Source organism: Callorhinchus milii, unplaced genomic scaffold (assembly GCF_018977255.1).
Source record: "Callorhinchus milii isolate IMCB2004 unplaced genomic scaffold, IMCB_Cmil_1.0 Scaffold5, whole genome shotgun sequence".
Lineage (NCBI taxonomy): Eukaryota > Metazoa > Chordata > Chondrichthyes > Chimaeriformes > Callorhinchidae > Callorhinchus > Callorhinchus milii.
In genome coordinates this window covers 51,499,408-51,517,431 of record NW_024704746.1, presented here as the reverse complement: position 1 = coordinate 51,517,431, position 18,024 = coordinate 51,499,408, and the positions used below count along the sequence as shown (strand labels likewise).

The following is an 18,024-nucleotide window of genomic DNA, read 5'->3' as shown; positions in this document are numbered from 1 at the left end:
TCAGTGCCTGAGGTGCGGAGGCGCTGACACGAACCAATCAGGAGGGCCTCAGTTTTGCGCACGTTGAGCTGAAGAAAGTTGTCTCTCGTCCAGGACTCGATGTCGGACAGGCAGCTGTCAGGACATCGGTGGTCGTGGAGTTGAGGGTAGAGGAGGAAAGGTAGAGTTGGGTGTCATCCGCATACATGTGGAAGTTAACCCCATGTCTGCGGATGATGTCACCAAGGGGGAGCATATAGAGGGTGAAGAGGAGGGGACCGAGGACAGAGCCTTGAGGGACACCACACGAGACAGTGTGGGGGCTGGAGGAAAAGCCGTTTGTGGAAACAAAATGAAGACGGTGGGAGAGGTATGACCTAAACCACTCAAGGACAGGGCCTTGAAGGTTGAGGTGGGAGGATAGCGGTGGAGGAGGATAGAGTGGTCAACCGTATCGAATGCTGCCGATAGGTTGAGGAGGACAAGGAAGCAGAGGGAGCCCCGGTCGCAGATGGTCAAGATGTCATTGGTGACCTTGACCAGGGCGTTTTCTGTGCTATGGGCAGCATGGAAACCCGACTGAAGGGGTTTGAATAATGAATGGGTGGAGAGGAAAGAGCGCAGTTGGGAGGCGACGACTCTTTCAAGGACCTTGGACAGGAAGGGGAGGTTGGAGATGGTTAAGCTGGTAGCCTAGCTGCTGCTGTATTACTTTATTGTCCAAAGCACTCAGCTCAATTTGTTGATGAAGGACAAGTTCTAATTGCTGAGAAATCCCAGGAGCTGGATTTAAAACCTGCCACTTTGCAATATTTTCCCCCGAGCAGGAGCCCCATATTCAGTAGGGTCATTGGCATATCAGGCATCAATCTGTCTCTGCCATTTGTTGAAATCAAGTTTAGGATCTGCATCGGTCTTCCTGTTGACCACTCTGGAATGAACTGTAATAATTTGTTACTGTAAACTAAGAATGACCAGAAGAGAAACAAAGCAAACTGAACTTATCATGGGGACACCCCTTGTTTATTGCAAAATTAATTATACAAACATTTTTGATAGACATTTCTAAATTTTATAGAGAACATCCTTTCCATTTATAAAAAAATCTGACGAGCAGGATTGTGGTGCATGGCGAAGATATCTGAAATAGAGATATTCTAGTCAATTAAAAATAAATATCAATATGGTCCGGTGATATGCAGTAAAGAAATGCTGACCTTGGTGCTGACATACATGGGCTTTATTGTTTCTCCCTGCGAGACCCCAAGAGTGGCATGAGACAAACTCTCTGCAGCTTGTATCATTGCGTGGAATTTCCCACAAGACTCATCAGCAAAACCTATTTTCTGCTATTTTGAGAAGTATGGGTGAAAAGGAGGCTGTCCACCCTTGTGCTCCTTGGGTGAAGAGCGGAGATGGAGACTTTACAGGACAAGCAGCAGCAGCTTCCCAGAACATTTGGAAGAACCAACCAAACGAAACACCGCTTCAAATGCCATTGGACACATCACTATTCTGACTGCATATTCTCACCAATGTTGGCACATCTGCACAACCAATCTGAGATTCACCAACTTGGGCAAAGTTAAAGCGGTCAACAAGAGTGTCAGGGGATTATATTCAGAGTTGTGACCATCAATCGTGAGGCACGTTGCCTTTATGTGAAGCTTCTGGCAATGAATGCATCTGAAAGAATTGTTTTGACTGATGAGTGGAGAGTTAGGACAGACTGGTGATTGAACCCATGATCTTCCAGAATAGTATGGCTTTGTACCACACTGTGATGCCTTTATCCACTGAGCCTTTGGGAAAAACTCTCAAAACATAAGGTGCAATCGCAATGCAATTTATTTGCTTCAAAAGGGGTCAGTGGATAAATGCATTGCATGCTTTGATGATGAAATATGGAAACATTGAAGTCCCAGGTTCAATCTTCTGGGCAGCAGAAGGAATACAATTCACCTCAGTGACCCTTGTTGACAAGGGTGGGAAATCTCAAACAAAGCTGGGGAAAAAAATGAACCTCCAAAAAGATCAATATCAGTGGTTGCAACACACCCTCTCCAAAATCTGGATTGCAAAATGGTGCTTGGAACAGGCAACACTGAATGTCCTGCTAATCCTAAAGCTACCTATTCCAGACACCTTTAGGATTAGCAAAATCTAAAATCCTTCTCTAAACCATAGATTTTTGCTTTCAGGTTTTTGAGTTCCCCCTGGATCTTTCTGGATCGGCCATTGGTTTGGCGCACCTCACGAAGGATTGCAAGGTCCTGGTCAGGACCAACTCCAAGTGTCACCTGCAAAGAGAAAGGAGAAGCTTGTGATAGCATGGAATTACTGGACACCATACTGAACGCTCATCCCACGGTTCGTGAAATTCATTTAAAGTTATACTATTACTGAATCATAATAGTTTGATTCAAAATGGGGACCCAACAATATCTGGGGAATTATGATGTCAATACCATTGGTTTTGTGTGCCTCCTCATCACTCTACCACATGAAGCTGCTGCGTAGGTTTGGTGTCCCCAATTGGTAGACCCCGACTGACTTTCAAGCCGCATATCTGAGCTGTCAGTCAATTAGCTTTACTTCATCTCCGCAACTTTGCCTACCTTTGACACTACCACACTTCCTTGGCTGCAGAGACCTTCATTCATGCCTTAATTAATAACAATTCCAGCGCTCTCCTTTGCTCCTTCTAACACAAGCTCCAGACCATCCACAACACGTCAACTTGTGTACTGCTTATAAATCTCACAAATGAAAAACTTTGTTGTTGATTATTGATATTTGGAATTGAATTTTGATCCAAGAATTTCTTTCCTCATTCCATAAGCACTTGGTTAAACCAGGCTGATCCACGGGCAGTGCTTGTTCAGTGGCCAACAACAAGTGTTTTGGGGACAATTTAACATGAGGATATTAGAGCCAAGTCCTCTCCTTAATCCATGACCAACACTGCATTTTACAAACTACTACTCAGCAAACGCTTCCCAAAAATGGCACTTTATCAACTGCAACTCAGTCATACTTGCCCAACATTGTACTATAAAAAACATCCAGTTACATGTTCACAACAGCTTACTGCGAGAGCCTTATGTAAAGGTACAAATTGAATGCAAACAGCAAATTGAATTCATGAATATAATTAATATTTATCTTTAAATCCCTTTAGTCTCGTCCCAACCTACCTCTGCGACCTCCTTCAATCCTACCAACCCAGCCATTCACATCAGGAGTTTGTCACAAACCACAAAGCAAATGTGACATCTCTCTTACACAGTTGAGCTCCTTAACTTCCTGGATTAGTGGCTGTATATGTCATTGATAATACAGTGGGAGGCAAAGTTACAGAGGTGGACGAAAGCTGAGCGAGTGAGAACCCAGATATGGGGTTTTGTGACATCCTCCAAATGTGAAAGATGCCATATCAATATGCTCCATAACAATTAATCAAATTTACATCTCTCAGGGCTTATTTTGCGAGTGACATTGGGGGAAATAGGTGAATTGGCCATTTATCTACCTACTCTACTGGGTGCTTAGCGAGGAGGAGGGTCAGAAATGTGTCAAACGGAAAGAAATACAAACCCCGAAGAAACTGAGTGTTAAAAATGCGAGTGTTATCTTAACATCCTTGCTAAAGCAATGCTGACCAACCTTGAAAAGCTGCTTCTCCACGTCCTTGAGCCGTTGCCTCAGGAGTTTAATGTCACTCTTAAAGCCTTCCACTTCCATGGTTCGGCGCTTCTCCAGTGACTCGTAACGTTGCGTCACCAGCTGCAGCCGCTTCGTTGTTTTGTCAGCACGTTCCTGAATTGGAGCAGAACACACCAGGTCATAAACCTGTGCGCGTACCGCTAAACTGATGGAGAGTTTGAACATTTTCTCAAATAATTGAATTCAAAATCAATTGACTGAGTTTCTCACTGGTGCTTGGTCACCAACGAACTTAACACAGATACTGCCATGATATGGTTTCATGCGTAGTAGGATTATCCCATTGTGAATTTAAGGTCAAGCTTCAAGACAAGATGAAAATGAATAAAATCTATACAAAAAAAAGGCGGATGGCTCAACTAACAAACAGATACATTTACTAACCCGGAGAGTTACTGAGCTCAGTTGTGTGAGGGAGCTGAATTATTAGTCATAGATCGATTCACTAGCTTGGAGATATACTGAGCTTAACTGTGAGGAATCTGAATTATCAGTAACAAATACAGCCACTAACCCAGGAGGTTAAGGAGCTCGACAGTGTGAGAGAGCTAAATCACAAAACGCATTCAACATCATAAATGAACTATCCTCATTATCTGCTAAGTCACTCACTTTTTAAGAAAATGCTGAGTTTCACTGGATAGAAATTTAGGTTTTTGAAAAAAAGCACAAGATTGTTTGCTGTAGTGGACAGAAGTGGTGTCAGGATGTAACCATGCACAATCCTTTGATCAACAAATGCAGCAATGTTTCTCAAAGGAACTGACTCCTCACCGTCAATCGAACAGGATTGATGCATATCCAGTCCAGAGCCTAGTCTTCGGTTATTACAAAAATATTGGACATGAATGGACCATCTCACACATACCTCAAACAGTTTCTTGCCAACATCTCCCTCCTCCATTTTCCGCGCCAGGTCATCCTCCAGCGTCACACACTGCTCTCTGTACATGTCTGCCAGCCGATGTGCCTGCTTCAGCTGCTCCTCCAAAGACTAGTAAAAACAGTTACCATAATTGAGTGCATTTAGCACAACCCCACAGGCAAGCCGTATGTGGAAGGCACTTGTCACAAGTACTTTTGATTGGATTTTTAATGGAGGTGGGCAATCAGACAAATTTGTCACTTTGGTACTGTTTGGTCTGTTCCACCCATAAGGGGAATATCAATCTCAACAATTTTCCCCTTTATGGGATGACAAAATAAAAATTATTTGGAAACAGAAAAACTTGGATTTCTGTATCTGTGTGATGTGAAAACATCTCTGAGATTTTACCTGAGTCATGTGCAGTGATTGTTTTTAATAACTTGCCTACAAAAACCAACAAAACAGATCCATTTATACAAGCATTGTCCCACAAATAGCCACGAGGTGCCAGTGATAATTTAGGAGTGTGAACCTGACAAACTTTATTTTAGTTTCAAATTATATCATGTTATCTGAACTGGCAGACAGGACCTCTACCATCCTTGCGGGTAACGAGTTCCACCAGAGAATTATTTTCTGTGCAAAGAATTACTTTATGCTGTCGGTCTTAAAATTGCACGTTTCATTCCTGAACCTGTGTTCTTGTCCTTAGTTCTGGGTTTACTCACTCTCATGTTCTCTCATCCACCTCTGTGAGGTTTCTTTGTAAGCCTCTTTTCAAGGCTAAGGAAACCTTATTACTGGCACTTCACTGGTAACAATTTATGCTGAATAAATATTTGTATTCACAACTATTCTGCTTGAGCCACTGGTACATTAGAATGTACAGCACAGAAACAGGCCATTTAGCCCAAATGGTCTATGCCGGTTTTATGCTCCACAAGAGTTCCTCCTGCCCTTCCTCAACTAAGCCTTCAAGCATAATCTTCTATTCCTTTCTCCCGCATGTACCTATCTAGCTTCCCCTTAAATACATCTATGCAATTTGCCTCAACAACACCTTATGGTAGCATGTTCCACATTGTCGAGAAATTTCTTCTAACTTCCCTATTTGTGACTATTTTATATTGATAGACCCCACAAGTGGAAGCATCTTCCCTATGTCTACACTGTCAAAACCTTTCATCATTTTAAAGACCTCTCTCAGGTCACCCCTTACCCTCCTCTTTTCAAGAGAAGAGTCCAAGCATGTTCAGGCTTTCCTGATAGGCATAACCTCTCAGTTCTGTGATCATCCTTGTGAATCTCCTTTGCACCCTCTCCAGTGCCTCTACATCCCTTCTATAATGTGGGACCAGAACTGCACACAGTATTCAAGTGTGATCTAACCAAGGTTCTATACAAGTTTACCATAACTTCCCTGGTTTTAATTTCTATCCCACTAGAACACCATACATATCTATTCAACAAACCAATCAGGACAGATTCACACACCCAAAATAGTTGTTTGTATAGAAAGAAAGAGCAGGATGGAGCTGTTTACAGCTACTTCATGACAATATCGACTCTAATAGCTCCAATGTTTTGAAATTTTACCTTTATTTCCTCATTCTGTATATGTCGGATCTCATTCTCCATGGGCGACTCTCGGAGAATCAGTGCCTCTGGGTTGTGGCTCATGTTTATCTGCTCCTTGTAGGAGTCCAGCTGCTGCAGGAGGTTATCTTTCTCTGCCATCCAGGATTTCTCGTTTGCTCGACCCTCAAACTTCTGCTCCAAGAAATCCTTAGTGCTCTCATAAAGCAACTTCTGGGTCTTATGCAACCTGAGGAAATAAAGAACATCAGAAGGAACTTCTTCACCGAGGAAATGTGGAACTTATTACTACAAGGAGTAGTTGAGGCGAATGGCATAGATTTATTTAAGGGGAACCCAGATAAGTACATGAGGGAGAAAGGAATAGAAAGTTATCCTGATAGGCTTAGTTGAGGAAGGGCAGGAGGAGGCTCATGTGAAGCATAAACGTCTTAGACCAGTTGGGCTGAAGGGCCTGTTTCGGTGCTGTATATTCTATGTAATCCTATGTAAAGGAAAAACAGTAGATAGGACATGCTCTTTTCTTCTCCTCGTACCATCAATTTCAGGATTTCAAGATCAATATTTTGCAATTTCATTTGTTTGAAAAATTGTTACCAAATACAATTTATTTTCTCCAATGCAAGCAGTTGTGTTGTGGAATTACATCAATGGTACAAAGGAAGATTGGGGGGCGAGGGCAATACATCCAAGTCAAAGCCAAGTGATTTGGTGTAGCAGCAAGCGGGTCAAGGGGAATGGGCATAAATAATAATATAATAATAATCCTTCCATTTGATAAAGCGCCTTATCACGTCTTTGAGATGTCTTTAAATGCTTCACACAATATACTGTAAAGTGGGTTGACGGTATATTTTATGGGAGAAACGCAACAGCCAATTGTCCCACAAACAGTAGTGGATTGATTGACCACATTTTTAATTTGTTAGTTTTGTTTTTGAAGGGATTATCACCACTAGAAAGAGATCCGCCAATCCACTAACACTGGGTTATTACTGACTGCTAGGTAAACAGAGGCGTGCGGAGTAAGGAAACTTGCCTAAGATTTCGCCCCGCCCAGGAATCAATCCCAGGTCCTCTCACTTTCGAGGCAAGTGCTCTAACCACTAAGCTACAGTACCCCATAGATGAAAAGAATAGAAATAAGTGATGCGGGATTGCTGTCAGAAATTATGGAACTGAAGCATGGTTCACTTCCTGACACAAAGGCAATGAGAACAAGGGGACTGCTTTACTGTCATTGGTTACTCTTGAGCAAAATGACCTTTCTTCCTGTATCAGAAACAGCAGCAATAAAAATGGAAAATAACCTTAATTTAGATCAATTTACATGAAACACTATTTAAAAATCAGCTGCTTCACACAATTACATGGTAGAATGTTTGAAATAGAAATTTTTAGAAAAAAACTTTCTGTGCACAATTCCAATCCTGATTTTATCCCCAACCCATAAGTGAAGGGCACTACATAAATGCAATAATAATAATCCTTGCATTTGATATAGCACTTTTCACGTCAGGAGGACGTCCTAAAGCGCTTCACAGAACACACTGTAAAGTGAATTGACTGTATATTTGTGGGCGAACGCGGCGGCCAATTGCGCACAGCAATGTCCCACAAACAGTCGTAGATTGAAAATGCCAATTTTATTATTGTTTTTGGTTTTTGGAGGGATTATTATTAGGCGTGTGGAGTAAGGAAACCTGCCCAAGGTTTCGCCCTGCCTGGAATTGAACTCAGGTCTCTCGCTTGCAAAGCGAGAGCTCTAACCACTGAGCTACAGGACTCCACGAGTCGTAGATTGAAAATGACCAATTTAATTATTGTTTTTTTGGTTTTTGGAGGGATTATTATTAGGCATGTGGAGTAAGGAAACTTGCCCAAGGTTTCGCCCTGCCTGGAATTGAACTCAGATCTCTTATTATATCGAGTGCTTTAACCACTGAGCTACAGGACTCCACAATGCAAGTTGTTGTCTTAGGAATTAAAACATTCACCTTGATTGAAGAGGTCTGCACCTTTGTTTGTGTACCAGGAAGCCTTGAACCAAATGTTTATCTCCCCCTCCCCCCATTTACAAGGTTTTCCCAACTGCCATTCTTATGCCCAAAGTGTACAACCTCATACTTTGCAATGTTAAACTACAGCTGCATCACTGGACCCACGCGAAAAATCTATTTGTCCTTTTGTGCAGTGTCAGTTGCAAACTTGAACAAACTTCCCTTTATTCCCATATGCTGGTCATTTATATATAGAATCAAAAGCTGGGACATTGCTCCTCACTGCCCGCCAATCAGAGAACAACATTTTAATTTAAACGTTCTGCCTTTGAGCTGTACGAACATTGGTCAGGAGCAGAGTTGGTGCCTGAGCTGTGCTAGATATGGTTTTGGTTGATGTGAACCACCCCTTCCCATCGCATAGTACAAATCCCAACAGCAAATGTATCGGCAATGAAATTGCATAGATTTTTTCCTCTGGGCAGAAAACTCGCGCTGTGGGATCACTGACTTGTCTGTCAGATTTTTGATTTTGTCCTTGTCTCGTTCAAGCTGGACATGGGCCTCTTCCACATGAATCCTTCGATCTTCCAGCAACGTATCCACTTGTTCCTTAGCCAGCCGTGCCTGCTCCTCCAGCTGAGCTTGCAAAGCTTCAACCTGGAGAGTGAATAGGGAAAAAGGTCCCCCCAAAGGTTTTGACTAAAAATAGTCATACTCACACGGTTACATCAATATAATAATAAGAATCTTTGTATTTGATAAACCACCTTATCACGTCATTGAAACGTCTCAAAGTGCTTCACAGGATCTACTGTAAAGTGAATTCTCAGTTAATTTTGGGTCAAAATGCAATCGCGCACAGCATTGTCCCACAAATTGCCATAGAGTGAGTGACCAATTTTAAATGGGGTTGTTGCCCAGGAAACTAGGAGAAACATTCTTCTCTTTTTGAATTGTGTCATGGGATCTTTCACCCCCCAAACAGGCAGATGGAATCTCGGTTTAACGTCTCGTACAAAGAAATAAATTTGCCAAACATTTTAGTTCTGAAAAACCTCACAAGTATAAGGATGATTAATTTATCAATCCCTCCCCCCAACCCCACCACCAGTCTAAATAGTAATGGATTATTTCCACTGGCTGGTGAGTCAATAACAAGAAGCACAAAACTAATATAACAAAAAGAACAAAAGGGAAGTTTAAGAAGAGATCGACAAAAGGGTGCTTGAAATGTGGAATTATATAGTTTAAGGGAGTCCATAAATCCTTATAAAAGGAATTAGATGGATGCTTGCAGAGTAAAAATATTTAAGCATTTGGGGAGCAAATATGAGTGAGATTTAATTACTCACGTGGAGAAAGATAACAATTTAGTCTTGATGTGCCTTCTTCTGTGGTTGCGTGTTACATATAATGATTAGTTTATTCTGCTGACTAATACTTGTCCTGCTCAAAGTCTGTTAAAACCACAGTGAACACATCTGCCTGATACATTAAATATAGCCTAGAACAGCCTGGGCTGTGTTATAAATTTGTGCAATATTTGTGCCCTCAGAGACAGTCCATTTCATTCCTGCATTTCTGCTGCACTGACCTGTAGTACCAAGGTCTGATTATCTTTTTGATATTTTTCTGGAGTGGTGGGGCTCCCAACCCTTGCTGACTTCGATTTCACCCTTGGAGCACCTAATTAACATATAAATAAAGACATGATACAAATTCACACAATTTATCAGGAAACTCTCCACATAACTCTGCGTTACTTCATTTTGCATACATTAACAACAACTTGGATTTAACAATTTGGAGTGAGGAAGGGAGTTCCAGAGCTTCGGGGCATAGTGGCTGAAGGCTAGGCCGCCAAGGGTGGAGCAGAGGACTTGGGGAACGAGGAGGAGGCCAGACCCGGAGAAACAAAGGCAATGGGTACTGTTTTGAGGGGAGAGGTCAGAGAGATAGGGGAGTGCAGAGGAGTGGAGGGATTTGAAAACAAGGGTGAGGATTTTGAACTCGATCCTCTCTGGGGTAGGCAGCCAGTGCAGTCTGGCAAGGACTGGGGTGATTGGGGAGCGGGTGTTTGGTGCAGGTGAGAATGCGGGCTGAGTTTTCAATGATCTGGATTTCATGGATGGTAGTGGATGGGAGACTGGCGAGGAGAGCGTTAGAATAGTCCAGCCGAAAGGTGACAAAGGCATGGAACAGGGTTTCAGCAGCTTTCAGAGAGAGATATTGGCAGAGACGGGCGATGTGTCGGAGGTGGAAGAAGGCGGTGCTGGTGAGGGACTGGATGTAGGGGAGGAAGGATAATTGGGGGGTCGAACCTGACGCCTAGACTGCGCATGGGTTTGAAGAGTTTTAGGGGGAGGTCTGGTAGGTGGAGGAGGTGAGAGCCGTGAGATTTTTAATGCATTATAAATTAAAGCAATTGCTTGGTAAAATATTGAACTAACATTTTCGGATCACCTTTCATGTGAAAGAAATGCATCAAAGAGCTTTACAGAACGTAAATAATAATAATACTTGCATTTGATATAGCGCTTTTTACGTCGGGAGGACGTCCCAAAGCGCTTCACAGAACACACTGTAAAGTGAATTGACTGTATATTTGTGGGCGAACGCGGCAGCTAATTGCGCACAGCAATGTCCCACAAACAGTCGTAGATTGAAAATGACCAATTTATTATTGTTTTGGATTTTGGAGGGATCATTATTAGGCTCTGTGTGGAGTAAGGAAACTTGCCCAAGGTTTCGCTCTGCCTGGAATTGAACTCAGGTCTCTCGCTTGCAAAGCGAGTGCTCTAACCCCTGAGCTACAGGACTCCAGCATCTGAGTAAATTAGAAATTAAGTGAACTTTGTTAATGAGATAAATACAATCAAATTCGTTCTTACACTGACCTACTAAGTATGCCACCGCCATGAGAAAATTCCCATGTTTAGAATGCACTCCTCCTGGAGGGAGGCATCCTGCTTACCTAATTCCAGAGAGTATTAGGAGCAGGTTAGCAAGAGCTGAGACTTGGGGGCCCCCAGAGCAAACAATGGGGTACTGCTGGAGTTTAACCAGCTGAAGCTTGCCACTAAAAGTAATGCCTGGCAAGCTTCCCACTTCATGTCCAGGTGAGCAAATAAAATCCCCAGGCAAGTACACCAGCAGCACAATATCGACTGCAAACAGCATTGCAATCCTGTCAGGAATACCTGCAATAGTCCACACCAAGTCCACCCACTGGTGCCATCCAATATACCATTGATGAATGAATATAGCAAATACGGCAAGAGATAATAGACAGTCTTTCAAGATGGATAGGCTTATTGAGTGTCCTGTATGCCCTTATGCAGATATTGGAGCTGGTTTACATATTCTGAATAAATTCCCATGGCTTCCAGTTTCATCACAAGGGCTTCATTAGGCACAAGGAAATCAATGAACACAACTTGGGTGATTTCCCCTGAGCTTTACATTCCATTCCGATCTCAAATAAAGCCACAACCTGCCCCAAACACTCCTCATGAGGATAGTCCTTGGTCATCGAAATACGAATCTCTAATGTACATGTGGTGATAACCTCAAACACCAAATTCACCCAAAATAATTCAAGTTGATTTGGCATGCTTTCCCATCCCCAGCCCCAGTTCAGGCGCCCAGCTAGAACTGTTAAGCGCTTTGGGATGTACTCCACTCTCAACACGAAAGATTCTATATAAATTAAAATTTGTATTGTTCTATTGTCTACTCATTTGTGTCAATGAACAACATAAGGTGAGCAGCAAATTAGCTTGAATTTTTGGGGTGAATTTGGATAAGGAGGAATTAAAGAATTACCATTGAAACATTAAACTGACGGATGGGATTGCTTTGTTGATCCTCTGCACATTTGAAGCAACACCAACCAGCATTTGCCATTACATCATTTATCTCTGTTTCTGTCATTTGTTTGTGATACCTTTCCGATACCCGAGAACTACAGCCTAAGGTGGAACAGCTTTGAACAAATCACAGCTCTGCATCATTGCTGTACTGGATGAGAAGGCTACAATAAAAAAACATCTCTGGAGGAAGGAGAGTTTGAGTTTCACAATTAATCCTTACTGACTGGTTTGAGTGAAACCTAACTGTGTGCAAACAGGATAAATACTTACCAGTTTTGAATGATTTAATATTACCACATTGCTGGGAATCACCGTGCTGAGCAGCACGTTGGCGAATGGTGACCTTAAATAGAACAGAAAAGCCGCTGAAGTTAAATAATTAGGTTTGTTAGTTTTGTCTTGGCAACTGAATCATAAATGCAAGATCGTTAGAATCACAAAATGTACAGGGGAAGATTAGGCTATTCACCTCAATGGAGTTATCTATCCTAATCTCTTTTCCCTGCATTTTTTCCATCATATCTTTCATTCATTTCCACTATATAGAATTCTATTTAATCTTATATGGTCTTGTTGACTTGTACTGTGATCTTAAAATAGTAATAATTTTGGGTCTGTCTACTCCATCTATTGTTACAGTAAATCTTTTCCTGAACAATTCCTATTCCAATCATGATATCTCGAAGGAATAAGCTCAGAGTCACAAGTTAAATGCTGTACTTCACTCTGCTGGTAAATGGGCCGCCACAGTGACAACTCTTCTGAGACAGTGTTGAAATATACCGACTACCATCTCAGAGTGTCTTGGTATATTTCAAACAGCAACTGAATGTTCCAGAAGGTTTGATAGTTAAATGGTTAAAGTAGCTTTGCTGGATGGGTTGAAGTTAGCTTCCGATTACATTTTATATTTTCCTGGGAAGATGTTCACTCCTCTGAGATAATGAGCAATTGGGTCCTTGAGCAGGTGTAAGAACAATGGAGCACAGAAAGAAAAGGCTGCAGTCTCAGACACCTGCCTCTCACAAGGCTGAGAAACAATCAGGTTGTGGAAGGCTGCCCAGACGTTGTTCTCGTCTCTCTCTGTGCAAAACAGCCTGAAAAGGGTGGAAGGGTGTGACGAGGGGAGGTGGAGTTAGAAACACATAAAAGAAAGATGTAACTTTGAAATAGTTGGGAGTTGTGTAGAGGGTCAGTGCACTTCTCAGTGGAATCAATATCAATTCTACTGTATATATATATACACACACACACACACACACAGAGATGAGGGAATTTACCTCCAGTAAGAAAGTGACCATTAAAAGTGAGAGGAGTAGTGAGTAACATGATTTTGATTCTGTCTGTTGCCTAGTATATTTATATAAGGAATACAGTGTAGCTGATTTGTCTGTTCGAACGTTAATAAAACCTATATTTGAAACTAACGTGGTGTCAAGTAAATCTGTCCCAACAGGTTAAGTCCGACAACTCAGAATGAACCAAATTAACCGCCCAACCCACCCCACCACAAAAACCCAGATCCATCCAGAACTCATTACTGTACATTTGTTTCTAACAGCACTCACTTGGTGCACGAGAAGCAACTAGAATACCTTGTGGGGAGGTTCTTTGTAAAAATATGTGGTTTCTCCTGCTTCAGGTCCAACCAAAGCAATAAGATGTTGAATCTTCTTTCGATCTTCCAGCTCCCTTCAACAACAAATGTATAAGTTGTACAAAACTTTTGCACTCAGTAGAAATATTAATGGCTTGTGGGTTTTGCCCCACCAAAGAATCAAACCTTTGTCCTCTCACTTGTGAGACAAGCGAGCTAACAAGTATGCTATGGGACTTCTTAAAATGAGTAGCATGGACAACTCACTCAGTGCCTTGATCAACACAACAAGCAATTCAACACCTTGGAGTGGCTTTCCCTTGCCTTCGTTTCCTACCTGATCTTCAGCCGATCATTTTCAGCATAGAGCCTCAGCACGTGCTCGCGCTCCTGGAAGAGGTAAACTTGCATGTCGCTTAGAGCTTTTTGCAACTCTTTAATTTCCTCTTCTCTCTGCCGCATCTCCCACTGAAGTTTATGCTGAAAGCATAAATAGTTTCACAATCTCAATTGCAGCACTACTTTGTGCACTACGTACTTTGTACACTACGTCCACTCTAAACTGGAACGCTCCACTGGAACAGAGGAGGTTTAAAGGGGATATGTTTAAGGTTTTGAAAATTCTAGAGACGTAACAATGCAAACGGGGAAAAAAACTACAGTGGAGACTGCTTAATTCGGACACCAGTTAACTACGGACGCCATTTATTTTGGACAAAATGCCATGTCCCAATTTGTTTCTATTGTAAGCCCATTTAAAATATGCTGATTAATTCGGACAAAAATACTGTTAATTAGGAAAAACTGGTGCTCGCCGCTGCATCGACTCACTCGGACCTGATCTTTGATTAACATCAGATTCCACTCAGTCACAAGCGGTTCAGTGCTGTGAATCAATGAGAGGGCCAACCGAGACAGAGAGGAAAGAATGAACAAAGAAGCAAAACCAACCAAGAGTTGTCTACCGTGCATCAGGGAGCCTGACAGAAATCCAAACTACCAGATGATCAATTGGTGCCATTTTGGAAATTGCTAAAATATATAAGGCATTGGCGCAGCAGATTCATTGCATGTTAACAAAGTGCAGTTATTAGACAATATGGCCCACTACAGTACAACCCAGCAGAGTAATTTTACTCATTAGGGAAAAAGCCATGGAGCATTTCTGTTGATATAAATGAGTAGAATTTAAGGATTTGTTTCAACTGGGAGCAAATATATATCTTCGCTCAATAAAACTGTCCTTTTCAGTATTTTTTTACATTCAATATCAATAACTCGTGACTATATCCTCCTGTTGCGACTTACCTGCTCTTCATACGTGGTCTTATATTTGTCCAGTCGTTTCACCAGGTCCTCATGTTCTTCATCAAACTCTGCAATCTTTTTACGGTAATACTCCAGGAGTTCACGAGAAGGTCGTAGAAATGCCAGGCGGTCGTTAATCGAAGGAATGGGTGGGGAACTGTTTCGTGGAGTGCGTCGCTTTGTTGAATGGGATGAACGTTCCATAGCTGACCTACAGATGCAAACAAAGCATATTTCCACCACATCCACATCAATAAAATACATTAGAATTTGTATTGTCTTCATGCAGCACACAAAGTGATCAGAGGAAAACAAAGTGAGCAAGTGTATGAAGGAGCATTTTTGTTTTAGAAACATCTAGTCACAGGAATAAAAGAAAATAAGTTGTTTCTGTGAGCACTGCTCATTTCCCAGGAGCCAAGATACTCATCTTCAGACAGCAAAGACACCTTCCAGGCAGGATTCTGGTGTCAACGGCATTTCCCAATGCCTCAGTAAGAAAAGCAATTGCCAAGCTCTGAATACCTGATCTCAGTTAAAGTTCAGATTATGAATTGACCTCAAAAAATTGTGGCAGAGAAATCCATATTTAACCACCCTCTAATTGAAAGCTTTTTTTCCCAAGCATTGTACTGATTTCATACACACTTTTTTCATTAGTAGCCCAATATAATTGTTAGATCTAGGTCTGAATCTAGGGTGGGTAGGGAGGGAAGGAGGTTGGCAGAAGGCGTGGTTGAAGAGGAGGGTCTTGAGACGTGCCATGAAGGAGGCAATGGAGAGAGCAAGGTGAAGGAAATATGGGATGGAGCTGGGCAAAGTTGCGGAGGTGGGGGAAAGCAGAGCGAGTCATGGCATGGATTATAGGGTACAAAGGACAGTTGCGGATCAAACAAGATGCAAGGTTCCAGAATGACTTAGTGAGGTGGAGCATGCATCCATGGATGCAGTGCTTGAGGTGTGGAGGCGCTGATAGGAGTCAATCAGGAGAGCCTCGGTCTTTGTTGAAGTTTAACTGAAGAAAGTTAGCTTTCATCCAGGACTTGATGTTTGACACACATTCTGTCAGGACATCAGTGGTCCTGGAGTCAAGGGTGGAGGCAGAGAGATAGAGTTGGGTGTCATCCAACACATGGAAGTTGACCTCATGTCTGCGGATAATGTCACCAAGAGGAAGCGTGTACAAGTTGAAGAGGAGAGGACCAAGGACAGGACCCTGATGAAAATATCATTCAGGCAAAATGAAGGTTGGATTAAGAACATCTGAAAGAGCAATGGGAGTTTTGCGCTGCATTTAATTGGTAAGGACTGTTACCCACCAAAGTGTGTATTTGGGGGAGGTGGCAGGAGAAATTATTCATCTCACCAATACTGAAGATTTGCAATATTGAGAAAGAAATTTCACCTTAAACAACTTTACAATCTATTTGGCATTTGTCTTCCCAAAAATGCCTCTCCCTGGGAGGGAATGCATCGGACTCATTTTTTTCTTCTCAGGTGGCATGAATGCTGTTGTACTTACATAGGCAGATGTAATTTTCCCTTTTTTCCACCCTGTTCATTCATTCTCAGGCAAGAGGCAATGAAACAGACACAGGTTGTGATCTGGTCAGACACCCATCCCCACACTTAACATGATCTGAACACATATGTATGCCATGTACACACAGTCATCATCGCATTTGATATAGCGCCTTCAGTCGAAACAACTCAAAGCAGTTCACAGAATATACTGTAAAGTGAATTGACTGAATATTTTATGGGTGAAACATTGTTAAAATACATTAAACATTTTAAACTTCATGTTCCTTGGGATATCCTTATGATGTGAAAGGTGTAATATAAATGCAAGCTTTTCTGGTTTTGTAAACATTTTAACCTTACCGTTTGGAGCGAGTGACTCTGGACTGTGGAGTCTCCATTTCTGAACCAGTCACCCAAGCAGCTAAACCCTATTTACATATAAAAATTAGTGTGTACTCTACATAACGCCAAAATGCACCCCAATTGTTTGACAAAATGTTTGCCCTGCACCCAGTTCCCCCTCTCCCTTCACCCTCCTCCCACTGACTGGGCTCTTTCATACTTCCTCTCACACACTCACTGCACCCACTGGTTTCTAGTCACCGTCCTCTCTCTACGCATACGCGCACTGAACATAAACATTCCCATCTCTATCGCTCCCTTTCTCTGTATCTCCGCGACTTTCTGTTGACTGTCCTCACTTCTCTATTTACTTATCTATCTCTTTCTACTTTCCATTGCCTCATGTCTCTCGCGCTCTCTCACTTTCGTTCCCATACACGCTCCCCCTCCCCCTCATACAGTTAGTTCACTGTCTCTCTCACATGTTCTGTTTCTCTATCCCGGGTTTGCCGGTGACTCTCTCTCTCTCTCTCACTCACACTTTCTCTCTCCTTATACCCATCTCTTCGGGACTTGTGGTTGACTGTTTCTCTCTTTCCCTCTCTGTGTCTGTCGGGGCTTATCGTTGTCTCTCTCTGTATCGCTCGCACACATACACTGTATATCTCTATTATATACTTTCTCCCTCTCGTGTGCTTGTCTCCGCCGGGCGCGGCGTTGACTCTTTCCCCTCTCTCTCACTCTCTCGCTGCACTTTTACGTCCTCGTCGTACGCCGCCCGAGTACCGGCCTTTCCTGCCGTTGACTCCTCAACACTAGACTCTGAAACCCAATTGGTTTCCAAGATGGAGACGGTAACAGCCAATCAGGGACAGGATTGTTGGTGTGGGTGGAGGCGGCGCCTCTTCTCGGTGAGGTTTCCTTTGTTGGAATCGGAAGATCAACGGATTTTAATTGACAGCGAAACACCTGTGTGTGTGTGACGGTTAGAGACACCACGACACTCACACGGGGCACAAACTGAACGGAAATTAAGAATTTAAATAGGAAAATGAAAGAAAAGTGACCGAAAAGAAATGAAACTGGAGAGACATTAAAAGTAAGCAAAGAAGACCACTGAGGACCCCATCAGGGTTTGGTGAGCTCACTGCGCGAGGTCGCCATGACCTCGTAAAAGTGGGAGCTTTTACTCTCTCTCTCCCCCACCCT

At 42.5% G+C, this 18,024-nt stretch overlaps 1 protein-coding gene across 4 annotated transcripts; it reads right to left on the bottom strand.

Moving 5' to 3' along the window:
* Nucleotides 1-975: 975 nt before the first annotated feature.
* Nucleotides 976-17,895, bottom strand: ccdc77 (coiled-coil domain containing 77). 4 transcript variants are annotated; one of them, XM_007898640.2, is made up of 12 exons: nucleotides 17,355-17,895; nucleotides 16,834-16,901; nucleotides 14,950-15,160; nucleotides 13,979-14,121; nucleotides 13,640-13,736; nucleotides 12,315-12,387; nucleotides 9,767-9,858; nucleotides 8,681-8,829; nucleotides 6,170-6,398; nucleotides 4,574-4,699; nucleotides 3,646-3,798; nucleotides 976-2,279 (listed from the first exon to the last, which is right to left on the bottom strand). In XM_007898640.2, the coding sequence occupies exons 2-12, from the start codon at nucleotides 16,869-16,871 to the stop codon at nucleotides 2,133-2,135; spliced, it is 1,458 nt and encodes a 485-aa protein (XP_007896831.1). In that variant the 5' UTR covers nucleotides 16,872-16,901; nucleotides 17,355-17,895; the 3' UTR covers nucleotides 976-2,132. The 4 variants fall into 4 exon arrangements, with proteins under 4 accessions (XP_007896831.1, XP_007896832.1, XP_007896833.1 ...); XM_007898641.2 differs by having other exon boundaries at nucleotides 17,472-17,895; XM_007898642.2 differs by having other exon boundaries at nucleotides 17,494-17,895.
* Between the last annotated feature and the right edge of the window lie 129 nt (nucleotides 17,896-18,024).

Bases quoted from the DNA above. Each gene is read 5' to 3' on its own strand.
- ccdc77 (XM_007898640.2), bottom strand. From the start codon at position 16,871: ATGGAGACTCCACAGTCCAGAGTCACTCGCTCCAAACG. The intron at 14,122-14,949 runs GTAAGTCGCAAC...TTATGCTTTCAG, and splicing joins AGACCACGTATGAAGAGCAG to CATAAACTTCAGTGGGAGAT. The intron at 8,830-9,766 runs GTCAGTGCAGCA...TTCACTCTCCAG, and splicing joins ATCAGACCTTGGTACTACAG to GTTGAAGCTTTGCAAGCTCA.